Consider the following 15,469-nt stretch of genomic DNA (forward strand, 5'->3'; position numbering starts at 1 on the left):
CACCTTGTAGGTTTTTTGTAGCCCTGAGAGTTGTGTAATGCATCTGTTACCAAGTTGTATTTTAAAATGTGAAGTAGGATTCTTATGCATGGCACATGATTTCATATTTCTTACACTTTGTGAAAATGTATTCATATAAGACTTTCTACAGCCATCATTTAATAACCTGTTTTGATTGAACAGTATAACTTCATCAACTATCTTTCCTCCAGATACATCAATGAGTTCAAGCAAGATAAATGCCAAAGTTATGTAATTTTTAGAAAGATTCTGAAAAATCTTTACCGTATCCACTAACTACTCAGTACTAACCCATTTTGAAAAATACTTTAATTCCATATTAATATTCTATAAAAATAGTCAATGGAAACCAAAAGAATTTCTACAAGTCACTAAGTAAAATAGATTGGATTCATTACTACATTAATTCCAGAAATATTTATTGGTCACTTTCTGTGTGCTAGAAACATTTTTTATACGATGATAAATGAACAAGACTGACAATTTCTTGCCCATTAAGGGTTACATTCTAATAAGCGATAAAGACAACAATAATACCAGGGAGCTGAGTAATCTAATACAAAGCAAGACAAAGCCAGGGTCACTGGAAGCAGCAGTGGTCTTTCTGAGGAAGTTGCAGCTGATCACCAACCTGAATGAAGTGACGTAATGGAAAATAGAAGTGTTTGAAGGAAGATTGCTTTAGTAACTGAGGAGGAGAGAGGAAAGAGGAGAAACTGCACAAGTGGGTAGAGATGGGAAAGTCCATGGCCTATGGGGAAGGTGAGGAAGTTGATTTTTATTTTCAATGTGCCGTGAGGCTGTTGAGATCACTCAGAATTGGAAAAGAAACAGACCATGTGTTCCAATAGAATACCATTAGCTGTTGTTATAATAATTCACTGTTATTTATTGAGCAGTTATATTTTGTCAGGCACTATTGGTGCTGCTGGTTTTACATATCTTATTATTAATTCTTCATAACAACCATGTGAAATAGGTTGATTGGACGTCATTTTACAAAGTGAGATCTGGAAAGATTAAGCAGTTTAACAAATATTATGTGTTCGTTTAATTGAAAGTAACTAATTCAAACAAAGATCTGTTAGGCTCAAGCACATGCAGTGAGTGAACAACTAGAAGTTCGCTAGTCCTAATTTTCTTATTTTTACCATTAAAAATTTAAAGCTTACATACAAAGCTGTGAGTCAACTAAGGGAGATATTTAAGTACTGTGGGTATTAATGTGAAGCTGTGCTATTTTCATAAATGTTTTGCATTCATTTAGAGTTTATTAAAATTTACAAAAATAAATTCTTAATGTAATGCCTTTTTAGCTCAAGAGCTGTGTTCTTGCAACACCCATGTGATGCAAAACATAAAATAATTATTGAAAATAATACAAAGTATAATTCCTAGGAAGTTGCACCTTCTGTATTAGAATCAGATAGTATCTTTTGATGTGGTTAAAAGGAACTTATTTTAGACTACCAAACAGATGTGCAATCGTGTCTGTGCTCTCCCTGTGTATCCTATGATTGACAATCTTATAATCAACTCAACCAGAAAATATATCTCTTTAGTGCCACTGGACACAAGTATTAAAACTATTTGTACAGGTATTCCATTAATGTGCATTTTAATGAGTTGTTTATCCAAATGTATTCATTGTTTATAAGGCTTTTATTCATACAAAATTTCTGTCATCTCCAGAAAGCCTTATTTACTTTTTCTCATCTATTTTCCATGAATTCTTCCATCTGTTGTTTATCATACGTTTTAGTTTTCTACTAAGATTACCTAGCATTCTTTTTAAATAAAGGAAACAACACTTCATGGAATAATTCATGAAAATTTCTCTGACTATACATTTTCAATTTTCATGTCAATGTGATAGAAATGTAAATGTTCTCTCAATTTGTGCATTTCTATTTGACTTGCAAATTTTTGCTCCTTTAAATTTTCTCTTGTTTGGTATTTTTCCTCTTTCCTAATAATGATATCATTGCATAAGGATTGACTACATCTTATGTCCTCTCATCCACTTTTAATATCTTCCTAAATTATTTCACTTCAAATCTGGTTTTCTCAAGCTTTTGTGAAATGATAATATTTGTGTCACCAACTTAATGGTGCCTGTTTCAGATTGATGAAAAACTTTCTTTATTATGTGATATAGATGTTTAAACTTCAAAGTACCAATAAAATATATTATAACCATTTAACTACTTCATCAGTATTTCAAAATTACTCAAATTATTTGATTTAACATATATGGCCAATTTGGTTCAGCTTAGTCTCACATGCTATTGATAAAAAAAAGATCATATGAACCAATTTTAAGAATTTTGTATTCACTACTTTCTTCCTGTTCAAACTATAAATTTTGAAGTCTACCTTGATTTGGATAGAATAATAAAGATCACTCTTAAAAGGTCGATTAAAATTAAAGTGTTTTATTATCTTGTTATCTAATGTTACTGTAAAGCTTTATGCCCAACAGCTTAGCATTCATTTCCTTCTTAAGGCTACAATAGATGTATCTATTGCACCTAATTTTATATTCAATAATAAAAAAAGACACTGAAGCATCAGTCATATTCCAAGCTCTTAACAGAAAAGCAAATACTGAGAATTGTATCATGTTTTATCCCATGAATGGTAAGTCAGTTCAGTTGATCATAATATTTAGAGTGAATAGTAACTGAAGTTTGAATCCAGTATTCTTTTAAGTTGTCTAAATAATTTTTAGTAGAGGTAAAAATTTACTTAAATTTTTCCACACTTTCCACCAGTTTCATAAAGTTTGCATTTAATTATGAGTAAATATTGACTTGTATTTTGCTATTGTATTTTGACATGATAAGAATGTGTTTTGAGTTGCATATGAAAAAAATCTATGACAAACACCTAAATATATTTTCCTTTTTAATACAAAGTTGTAATATCAAAAATAATACAAATTTATACTATATAACTCTGATTAATTAGTATACACCAAGTATCTGTTCAAATTTGAAATCAGTTTTAAAGAGTGCTCTTGGCAAAGTTTTAAAATAACAAACTAGAATGAATCATGGCATCTTAGTCAGAAATCTGCTTTCCATATAAGGTAAATGTTTTTAAACATCTATGTAATCACCCACATTATCCTAGGTGTTAAAGTTTTAAAGTTTATCTCTATATAGTATCAGGAACTTAACCACATAAACGTTTTATTCTTACAGTGTGAAAGATGAAAATTGAGTAAATAAAATAACACTAAGATATCTTAATTCAGTGCCTTTCTCACATTAATCATTTAAAAAGGTTGAGCATTTGCATTAGATGACATTGAAAAATAGTAGAGGAATATTTTAGTCATATGCCAGAGCTGGTTTTATAAGGCTTTTATTCATACAAAAGTTCTGTGATCCCCAGCAAGCCTTATTTACATTTTCTCGTCTGTTTTCCATGGATTCCTCCAACTGTTGTTTATCATACTTTCTAGTTTTCTACTAAGATTACCTAGCATTGTTTTTTAAATAAAGGAAACAATACTTCATGGAATAATTCATGAAAATTTCTCTGACTATACATTTTCAATTTTCATGTCAATATGATAGAAACGTAAATGTTATCTCGATTTGTACATTTCTATTTGACTTGCAAATTTTTGCTCCTTTAAATTTTCTCGTTTGGTATTTTTACTCTTTCCTAAGTAAATAATGATATAATCGCATAAGGATCGACTACATCTTGTGTCCTCTCATCTACTTTTAATATCTTCCTAAATTATTTTACTTCAAATCTGGTTGTATTGATGACTGTGAGTTGATTGTTTACATTTCTCCCCACATCTCTGTTCAATGACAGCATGTAGGTAGCTTAAAATAACCATGGAGTATTTACTCCAGGGAAATCAGAAAACTCCATAGACTAGGGCTTTCCCCGCCATAGAGCCAGGGCACAAAACTCTTTAAGACTACCATTTGGTTCGAATACACATTAGCACTTTTAAAAATTCTGATGGTAAAAAGCCCTAATTATTTGACTGCACTGCAGAACCAAACATGCATGCTAATCTTTTAAAGCGAGGTCCCAACTCATTAAGGTAATCATAGCTTTCATCCTGATCAGAGACTGCTGATTCTAAGGAGCTCAGGGATCCAGCTAATGACCCTGTTCCCTCAAAAGCGTAGGTCTGGAGGGAATCAAAAGGAGGGGCACACGGATCAGTATTAGCTTCTTCGAGCTTTTCCAGAATGAATTTCCTGAATATGGCACTGTCGGGGCCAACTTGCAAAGACTGCCTGTATAGGCTCCTGATCTCAGCGCTTGTGGTTTTCCGAGTCTTGCGTTCCCGCATTATGGTACTACTCCTCAGCTCTGCTATATCAAAGGCCTCTGTATCTTCTTCTCCACCCCCTTCATCATCATATTGGAATATATTCTCTCTGAAATCTTCACTTTTCTCAGGAAATAGAATCTGTTTTCTCCGTTGTTTTAAACCCAAAGTCAAAAAAATAAACCCTGATGAAGAAAGCACATCAGAATATCAATAAACAATAAAGAGTATTATAAACATTACAGTCTTTGCTCTCATTTCAAGCTCAAGATGAGTGCTTAAACTTTATGATTATAAAACAAAAAGATACATTTGTCATTGAAAATTTGCCAAAGGGACTTGCAAAATTACAAAAGAATGTATCACGATTTTTCTGGCTGATGACTTAGAGTCAAAGAAAACCATAAAAATATAGTGAACTATTTTAGATGATGAACAATTTAACATTCAAAATCTGTTTCTTCTCAAATATTAAAATAGAATAAAGTAGAATAATAAAACTTTGCAACCTGAATGCGTTTGTCAACTTTAGTAGCCAATGCTTCATATTAATAGTAGTTCAGAACAACAGAACAGTTTGATGTTCCCTGTTGAAGCAAAATTCTGTGGCATAATTATTTTCTAAATTAATATGTATTGACTATGAAGCATACATCAGGCATTCTTCTAAAAGCTTTATATTTATTGATTGATTTTATTCTTGTGAAAGTCATTATATTATTATATCCTATTATAGATGAGAAAACTGAAGCACACAGATGTTAAATGACATTGCTAGAAAGACACAGCTAGTTGAGAGATACAATGGAATACTGTTCAGTCACCAACAGTGAAGTCATTTACAGCAACATAGATGAACCTGCTGGACATCATGTTAAGTAAAATAAGCTAGGCACAGAAAGAAAAGCACTGCATGATCTCACTTATACATGGAATCTAAAAAAGTTGATTTCATAGAAGTAGAGAATACAATGATAGGTACCAAGATTTGGAGAGTAGTCAGGGGAGTGGGGATGAAGAGAGGTTATTCAATTGGTGCAAAGTTACAGTGGGACAGGAGGAATAAGTTCTGGTGTTCTATTATACCGTAGGGTGATTGTAGCTAATAATTTATTTCAAAATAGGTAGAAAAGATAAATTGGAATGTTATCACCACAAAGAAAGGCTACATGTTTTCAGTCACAAATATGCTAATTATGCTGACTTGAGCATTATACACTATATACAGGTATTGAAACAACACACTGTACCCCATAAATATGTCCAATTTGTATCAATTATAAATACAATAAAATAAAAAAAGACAAAAGTAGAAAGTTGGTTCAGAGCCTGTGCTCTGTGACACCACATAAATTTCAGAAATTCCAAACTATCATGCATTTGAATCATAACACATTTGTCTAGAATTATTATTTATTACATAAGATAATTTTAACATCATGTAGAAACAGAAAAAAATTCAGAACACTTTTGCTTTAATTTTAAATAAAAATGTGTGTGTGTGTGTCTGTGTGTGTGTGTGTCTTTGCATGTGGGTATCAAGGATAACCAAGAGCCAACCTAGGATCTTATGTAGCTGTTCAGAATTTCACATGTAGGATTTGAAACACACATGAAGTAATGTTATGAATAGTATCACAAAGAGAAATATGTTGGTTATATAGTATTTATATAAAACTTGCATTTAAAATATCTAAATTAAATAAGGTCACCATATTTGCATTCATGTATTGTACTTTAGAACTCATATGATATATATGGTTGAAATAGAAAGGAGTCTAATAAATACTTTTCTGATCTGAATTGGAGATAAACATTTATAAAACATTCAAAGGAAATCACTATTGTAATAGTTGACCCGTAACTCCCACCTGCTAAATTTTACTCACATTTGTAATTACAAAGCTGCCCCTTGTTTGTTTGTAGATTTTCAGGGCTTGGTTTAAGTCTGTATCTATAGGTAGCTCAGTATTTTAGTCCCCCAAAATTATGCTTTTACTATTTATCTTTGCTTCTGGATCTAGCTATGTAGCTATGAATTCAGCTTCATAATCAAAGATCATTAAAAATAATTTTAAAAACTGAAGCTAGGTCCTAAACAATTGTAATGGTAGGTGGTAAATGAGGAATGGATGGGTTTTGAAGCCTTGAGAAAGATAAGTTAAGTGAAGACAAGGCAGGTCCTGAAACATATCTCATGCCAGTTTGAGTGGTCAGTTTGGCATTTCAGAAACTAATACATTTGCTCTCACTCTTCAATGTAGTTTCATTGGCTTTTGGTTTGAAGTTTTGAGGGAGGCAAGAGCAGAGTTTAGACTATATATTTTGGCATTAAAAAAAGGAAAAGGTTATGCTAGATGAATATTTTATAGTCCTGAAAGCCTGATTAAGACCTTTTGGTGTTCAGCTGCCTCATTTGTGAAATGAATATAAATTATCTGCTTATAAAAACAGTGATAGCAATAGAAAAAAACAAGCAAACAAAAACTAATAGCGCTCTTTTACTGGGATTTCTTTCTCTTCTGTACTTGGATTTAAAAAGACGTTCTCTTATACATTCCTCATTTCTAACATTTACTGTCCTTTTTATTCACAAAAGACTTTTGGATTATTTTTAGTTTTAATTGACAAAAACATATACATTTATGGTATGCAATGTGATGTCTGATATATGTATACATTGTGGAATGATTAAATCAATTTAATTAATATATTCATCACCTTAAATACCTATAAATAAAAGTGGTATGTTGAAGAGATAGCCACACTTCCATGTTCATTACAGCATTATTCGTGATAGCCAAGATATGGAATTGATGGAAGCTAAGTTTCCATCAGTGAATTAATGGATAAGGAAAATGTGGTATACAGACAGAACGAATGCTATTTAGCTTTAAATAAGAAAGAAGTTCTGTAACTTGCCACAACATAGATAAAACTAGATAACATTATACTAAATGAAAGAAGCCAGCCACAGAAAGACAAACACTGCATGATCTCACTTTGACAAATCTAAAACAAGTAAATAAGTAACTCACATAAGTAGAGAGTAGAATGGTAGTAGCAGGATAGCAGGTGAGAGAATGAAGAGACATCGGTCAAAAGACACAAAGTTTCAGTTAGACATTAGGAATAAATTCAAGAGATCTATTTTACCACATGGTAACTATAGTTAATAATAAGGTATTTTATACTCGAAAATTGCTAAGAGAGTAGATTTTACTGCGCTGTTTTTTTTTTTTTTTAAATGCACCTTGGGCTCTAGTCAGTTGCAGTACAGTGTTGTATAACAATGTGTTGTGGTCATGGAATCTTAGCACATCATTTTCTAGCTGTGTGACCCTTCATAAAGCACAAAGCTTTTTGAGTTTCTATTCCTTCATCTAGAAAATGTAGGTGATATTAGTTACTACTTAATAAGTTTATTGTGAGGTTCGGATTGCATAGTGCATATAAAACACTGAAGATTGTCTCCTGGAGTATAATAAGCACTCGAGAGAAGCTCGCCATTATTATCACTAATTTTTACATGTTTTATACTGTTACATTGTATATGTGTCAAGAACATGCATAAACAGATGTGTACATACACACTCACATACTCATACAATTCAAAGATCATGTTTTTATCCACTTATTTACTCCACTTGATTTAAGAATTATACTACATTCAGAGGAGCAATAAACGTACACACAAACCCACATTATAATGCTATAATAGAATTAACTATTTATGTATTTATCATGTTATTTTAAATAAATGAGTATATGTTCAGTTCAGCACCACCTACCAAATATGATCATAATGCAAATGAGAATAGCAATGATGACTTCTACCTACCAAATATGATCATACTGCAAATGAGAATAGCAATGATGACTTCTGTCTTGAATCCCATGGAAAGCACAAGCTCCTGGTACTGGCAGGTCTGTGTGCTCCCACTGTCACCACAGTCACAGACATGGATGGTAAGGGTGTTTGTACTTGTAAGTGACGGGATTCCATTGTCGGCAATTAAGATGGAGATGTAGAAGAGAGGCTCTTCTTGAAGGTTAAAACCAGTTCTATTAGTCAAAATGACAGCTGTGTTATCTAAAACAAAAATCCATGTGCATAATTTTTTCAACTACATATGAGAAATTTGTATGTAATAGTCACATGTGCTAGGGACAATAGTATAGAGATATGATCAAGTAAGTTCAAATAAAAGGAAGACGAAATTTCTGATGAGAAGACAACTAAAACATCCACACTAAATTATTAGTGTTTTGACATTACCTAAACCCTAATTATGTAATCAGATGAATTATTTAAACTATGTAGTAAAATTACTATTTAATATTATTAAATATTGAGTTGATACTACTTATTTAGTTAATTTATTTATATTATTATTGAATTAATTAAATTGGTTCCAAAATGTCTTTGACACATATATAAAACATACGTGTAACACAGAAAATGGCTTTTTAATCAGATATCAATAATTTATAGGGACTACCAATATGAAATATAAGCTGATAGAGCTGGCTTTATTTGTGTTAATTACATATGACACGGCCTATTTTCTAATACTTGTGACCCATTATTTGTACAAATCCAGGGAATATACAAGACTTTCAAAGATATATATCAAAGCACATGATCTCAAATACTATATTTTCTAATTAGACAAAATAATTTCACTTGGTAGACAAGATCCTATTAGGATATTTCATATCACATTGCTGTTATTAATCTATTTTGTATTTAAAATTCTGAAAATCATTACACTTAGACTGATTCATTTACCTAGAGAGTCCATTCAAAAAAATTCACGAAAACAAACAATAAACACTTCAACAAATATGCAATGACTCTTCTGTGAATCCCAAAATATTATAAGTAACTTTTGTCATTGTAATTTCTTGTACCTCAGAACTGTATTTTCCCTTTACTTCTTTTTTACCATCCCTCAAAATATTTTCTATAGTCACCAAATTTTAGAAGACAATAGCAGTAAAAGGAAAATAAAAGCCTTTTGAAATGCATGCTTAAGTAGGACATTTCCCAAATCACCTTTTTAAAGACAATTCACTATGAAACCCTTAAGGTCTATAAAGCCCATGTGATTTTATTCGCTAGGCAGATCTAAGAGTTGAGAGACAGTTGACACTTTTTAAATATGCGTTTTATTAAATTACTTGTGACCACAAGCATTAAACCAAATCAATTTTGTATGCTTCAATGTATTTATTTCACCTCAGTAATTTATTTTGTATTAATAGAAATTAATCTATATATACAAATATCAACGTATTTAAATATATACATTTAAAAACTCCAGCTTAGATTCATTTATATTAATATATGTATTTTAAAATATAATTTTTAACTTAGAGTATAATAAAAAATAAATAAATAAAATAACGTTGAAGTCTGCAACAACAAATAATAATAATAATAATAATAATAATAATAATAATAATACATGTACCCCCTGAATCTAAGAGTTTGTTACATGGCTAAATTTTGTGGAAAGCAGTCTGGAGATTTGTCAAAGAGCTTGAAAGAGATATTTGTGGTTTTTGTCTGAAACATATTTGAGTTTCCTCCCCGGGGGAATTTGACGAGGGCAAAACAGACAGAAATGTGTTGCATTTACTCTCGTATGAAAGGCCTCTTCTGGAACAAAGCTTAACCTCAGCTGTAAGGAGAACTGCAAGTATTTGGTTACAGATACTTCAGTAATAAATCAACTGTGTTTCATAACTTTGAGGTATAAAAAAATTAAAACAAGTTCTTATTATGACAAAAAGTATCTCTTACTGAAGCTCATGAAAAAGAAGCAGTCTGGCTTTGTATAAAGTTAATCCACCTCTATAGAAAGGAAAAATAAATTCTGCCCCTACAAAAAGTTCTTTGGAACACTTAATCCTTAGATTGATAAAAATTATTTAGTTTTGAAGGAATAAGAACTATATTAACCCAATTTCATATATTCTAAGCTCCTAATTGATGACCCTAAATATTTTTGAATCAATCAAGCTAACATGACTGTAACTAAAATAAATATCATTTTCTTCCTCAGTCATAGATTGAACTCTGAGTTAGATAAGAACATGAAAGGAGCCGTGGTGTCAGAACTGCAATTATATTCGCAGGGTCATTCAGACTTTACAAGAGCTTACAGCCATTGCTAACTTTAAAAAGTGTTTCTACTTTGAAGAAATGCGGTGAGAAATGGAGACAATATTTTTAGAACTTAACATTGAGTTTTGTTTTCCATTTTCCTTGTTACTCTTTTGCTTGATTTCCAAACATTATTATGTTGCCAGAACAGTATAAAAATCCATGCCATAAATTCCATTAAAGTCTAACATGAGTCACAAAAATGTATCAAAACTCATTATGAGTGAATGACATTACCTTGATTATCTATGATTGTAAAACTTGAATTGTTAGTGTCTTCTACAGATAGATTAAAGTAAAAATGGTGCTCTTCTATGGACTCATCTCTATCCACTGCACTGACAGTCTGAATTACCTAAAAAAAAAGGGGGATAGATTTTTGTTGTTGTTTGGATTCAGGAAGATCACAGCTTCTATTATTATTAGCTTTTATTCACATTGCTTTATTACAATCAATAGGGACACTGCAGAAAATAACTGTCAAATCAGTGGAGAATATTAAAATGTTTTTTCTCAGGTTAAAAATATGTTCACTTCCTTTTTTCAAAGGGTGTTGTAATATTACATAATAAACAAATTCTTGTTGATGGATCAGGTGGATTCCAAAAGCTGTTTGTTAAAAGTCTCCAAAGCATTGCTTTTGTATTACTCACACCCTCCCTGCCTACATTTCACTCTTTCTTCCTTCTTAACTTTTTCTTTATCTGAATGTCAGACATTATGATTTGCTAAAGTTGTCTATTTCCTGTTTTTACTGAGAGCAAAACTGTGGTAGAGTTACTGGCTTACTAAACTATTTGCTGAAGTAATGAGATTTGCAATTGATTGAGGAAATAATGCATTTAAAATGTAGGGGCAATGTACATGATTTCCTTTGCCCCATAATGATTATAGGAAAGTGTTTTACATCAAATAAGTTCATCTCTATATCTCAGATCATAAAACAATGAAGTACTGCAGACATGAACAAATCCATTCTCAATTAATTTTCTTATTTCAAGACATGAATCTGTCAGTCAAGTAGTTCATTATTGTCGAAAAAGATATGCTGTCAAGATCACATAGTGAGATTGTGATTAATTGTGGAAATTAAAATAAAGTGATTATAGAAGTTATTGTTTTGAATTTTCTAGAATTAAAGTGCTTTTAACAATATGTCAAACAAAAATAGCCTCAGATGCAAGATGACAAGCCCAGATTTATATTATACTTCAAAAAAATGGATACATCTTCACAGGCATAAAGAACATTAGGAAACCAATACGATCTGTATATTACTTCTCCACATTGATTTATTTTTAACTCATTACACATTACTAATAAATAATATTCATTTAGTGTTAATTAAGTAATTTAACAAAACACATTTTATTCAATCCATGCTTATAATTATACATGTGGATATTGATTTATGTTAAGGTAAAGCCTTCATTTTAGAATATTACAGGATTTTGTATAGGCTGGGTAGAGGGCAGGGGCTTGGAAACCCAATATTCTGAATCCTGGCTTTGCCATTTAGAAGTTTTTAACCTTGAAAAATAAAAATACTAATACTTAACCTTCAGGGTTCATTTTCAGGATTATAGGTCTTGGCTTGTCAGAGAGTTTGTCACACGACAAACTATTATGTGTTCCTATGTCTATTATGTGTTCCTCATGAAAATATTCTCTTGTTGAGTTTTTGCATATCATGGTGTCCTGAATATTGTTAGTAATAGGCATATGGATATCTTTATATGCACATTTGCTGAAATAAGATTGATAACAAAGTATAGAATTCATGTTTATCTTGCTGGCATATGTGGCTACAGTGTTCAGATAAGGAATATTTTATTTTACTACCTGATGTTCTGTATTAAACATGAGCATCTGAGTAAATGTTGCAAATGTCTCCCTTTGGGAATGAAGACTTAAGAAGACTGGAGATATACTGTATGTATGTCAAAAGATTTTTAATAAATCAAAATACCTTATACATATGTACAGGAAACTAAATGAGCAAGATTTCAACAGTCTGCCTCCTTTTAAATGAACATGTCTCCACTTATATTTGCTTTGTAAGTTGGGCTTCCAATAAAATATGTTTTACTGGCTTTCATAATTACTTTATAAAAATAGGAAGACACTGATATAAAATGAGTCATATATCAAGTATTATGAATTTTATTGAAGTTACCTTGAACAGGTACACTTAAAAATAAACACATATCACTAATAAAGGGACCACATTAATATGCTAATAAGTTTTGATGGAGGATATTTATTTTTCCTTTAAATATACCAATGGAAAGGTTTTCATTTTCATTTTAAAATAAAATTATAAGAAAAACTTCTATATGTTGTATTGGTTGCTATTTACTTACATCTCTTTATCTGGGAACTATCGTTGACCTTATACATTTATGAAAGGAGTAAAGATAAATTAAAAGGTAAAAGTATATACCAAGAACAGCCATGGCTTGAGAGATTGGGAAAAGAGAAAATGAAAATAACTCCAAATTATGACCAATTCTGAAAGCTCAGATTTTTAATATTCTTTTTGCTCTCTAGGTAGAATTTTGGCCAATTTATTTCTGACGCAGTACATTCAATCATCTATATACAGTGCATTGAAAGCTACAATGGAAATACATTGTGTAAGCCCCAAGAATTGAAAAGTAACTACAATTTAATAAGAACTTACCTATGGGCCAGGATCTGTTCTATATATTATCTTAGATAATCTTCACAATGGTCTCTGGAATAAATCCTATTATTGTTCCCATGTTATAAATGTTTATATTAAGCTTCATATAAGCTAAGTGTCTTAGGTAAGTAAATTGGCTGGGCCAGAATTAGAATGTAGCTGATGTCATAGGCAATGTGAAATATGAGTAGTAAGTGTAGCCCTCTAGGACATATTGTTCATATCCTAGACTTGTTCTTGTCCTACCAGATTTACATACAAAATGATACCGTAAAAGACATGAAATTCCAAAAGCAAGTAAAAATATGTCTCATAAAAGTTAGTGACAGAGAAATAAGTAATATAATTTTGTAGAATAAGGACCAAAAATAATGGTTAAAAATAGAAGAAAATAATGTGTTTTGATATGGGAGAAAGGGAAGATTTTCTAGGGTAAGAGTACAGCCAATGAGCTAATACTCAAATAAAAATATGAATTGAGGAAAAAAGTGTGATCCTAAGCAAAGAATATCAAGAAAATTAATGAAGGCAAAGATATCATACATTAGGTATAAATGTATGAAATTAATATTTTGTAGATTAAAGATGACCTACTAATGGAAGTTTCATAAGTTCCAATTTAGTTATTTTATGAAACTATAATCACTATTTGACTTTAAAGATAATCAGGAGAATAAAGATAATCATTTGCCTGCTATTAATCATTATGCACTATGTCTTTTTTTAAGAAAAAGTCACACATGGGCCAGTTTACTAAGATATCATTCCAGATTAATTATCCTGAGCCAAAAATAAGCCCAATACTCACATTCTTCAAACCAAAGAGATGGTTCTTATTAAACATGCAATTGATGGACAGCTAGTTTAAGATGCAACTCTTGTACACAAATATTTGGAGCAAGCAATACATTTGTGTCTGTTTCCTTACCTTCATGGCAAGTCACAATGAAACCTACTTCCAGGATTAGTCAATGAATAAATTGTTGAATAAGATTATAAACTATAGATTGAATCATGAACTCTAAATCAATATACAAATACTGAGTATTAATTTATATGTCATCAATTCCTTGAAGTGCACTTAATAAACAATAAAAAAATGCTTCTCAATAGAAAAATGTTAAACAAAAAGTTGGAGTTGTAATAAATGAATACCTGGAAAGATTTTCTTAAAAATCTTATCTGAGTTGCTTATTTAGTTATTCTAGGTAGGTATACCTTGTATTAGGCTAAAGATGCAGATTGTCTCCCATTGCCAAGAAATTATTATACAAACATATGTATGAGACCATCACTTTTTATATTACTCTAATGAGGAAATGATTTTAAATTACACCTGTTTTGACAAAATAAATCTATAAAACTCAAAAAAGGTGTTGAACATCTGTTCAAACAGGCAGAGTACAAAATAATACACTAATAGAACTAGAACCAACAAGAAAGTCTAGGTTGTAGTATGCTTGTTGTCTTTCTTTGTTTAGCAAAATATTAGAAGAAAAATGTTCAAAAGGTCATTATAGTATAATAGTTTAGACCTGGATAGAACTGAGGATACTCTAAGTTTTCTAAAAGGATTTTTCACAATGTTTCATTATATTTATTTAAATGTCATAGATATTATAATTGTTTTTGCCATTAACTTGTAGAAATTGATATTCAGTTGAAAAATACACATTCCTAGATTTTTATCTCAATACGTATTTTCTAATTTTCCTTTTAAAGTTAATATTCCAAATATACTTTTAAAATTCACATAAAATCAGCATGTATATGGAAAATTATCTATAAAATATCTCATTAGTATCTTAAATGTATCAATTTAAAATGTATTTCATTAGTACTTACAGCACTCCAAGCAATCCTATGCCCTGGTGGAACAATCATGGATAAAATTAGTCTCTGTCACCACTGTTCACATTCTAGTGGTGAAGAAGATCAAGCAGAATTGCAAACTTAAAAAGTATTGAGGAAGTACAGAATACCTAAATTAAATTTTAAAAGTTATAAACACCTAAAGTACTTAATACTTAAATATTGGGGGGTCAGAGAACCTTGTATCTGTGCTGAAATTAGAAGATCATACTGCGGAAGTGAGCAGGGGATACATCGTGGACATATTAAAGAGTTTTGACTTTATACTGAGGGACACTCCCAGGCTCTAAGTTGGGAATGACATGATCATTACTTTTATTTGGGATCACATGGTTCCAGGCAAAGGACTGCATTTTAGAATGCTCCTTCTGAGGACATCCTTAGTGTAAGTCTGGAAATAGAGAATCTAGTC

General features: G+C 30.9%; 1 protein-coding gene across 6 annotated transcripts in view; it reads right to left on the reverse strand.

Annotated features, from left to right (window-relative positions):
- Positions 1-419: 419 nt before the first annotated feature.
- CDH19 (cadherin 19) overlaps positions 420-15,469 on the reverse strand; it is a 102,345-nt gene continuing 87,295 nt past the window's right edge. Inside the window, exons 10-12 of one of the 6 annotated variants that reach the window (XM_034943964.3) lie at positions 10,737-10,854; positions 8,169-8,372; positions 420-4,512 (exon numbers count right to left, since the gene is read on the reverse strand). In XM_034943964.3, the coding sequence (XP_034799855.1) occupies positions 4,022-4,512; positions 8,169-8,372; positions 10,737-10,854 (813 nt within the window). In that variant the 3' untranslated portion in view covers positions 420-4,021. Of the gene's footprint in view, positions 4,513-8,168; positions 8,421-10,736; positions 10,855-15,469 lie in introns of those variants that run through there. The other 5 variants (XM_003827282.5, XM_034943965.3, XM_055102764.2 and 2 more) reach the window with 5 other exon arrangements.

This window comes from Pan paniscus, chromosome 17, assembly GCF_029289425.2.
Source record: "Pan paniscus chromosome 17, NHGRI_mPanPan1-v2.0_pri, whole genome shotgun sequence".
NCBI lineage: Eukaryota > Metazoa > Chordata > Mammalia > Primates > Hominidae > Pan > Pan paniscus.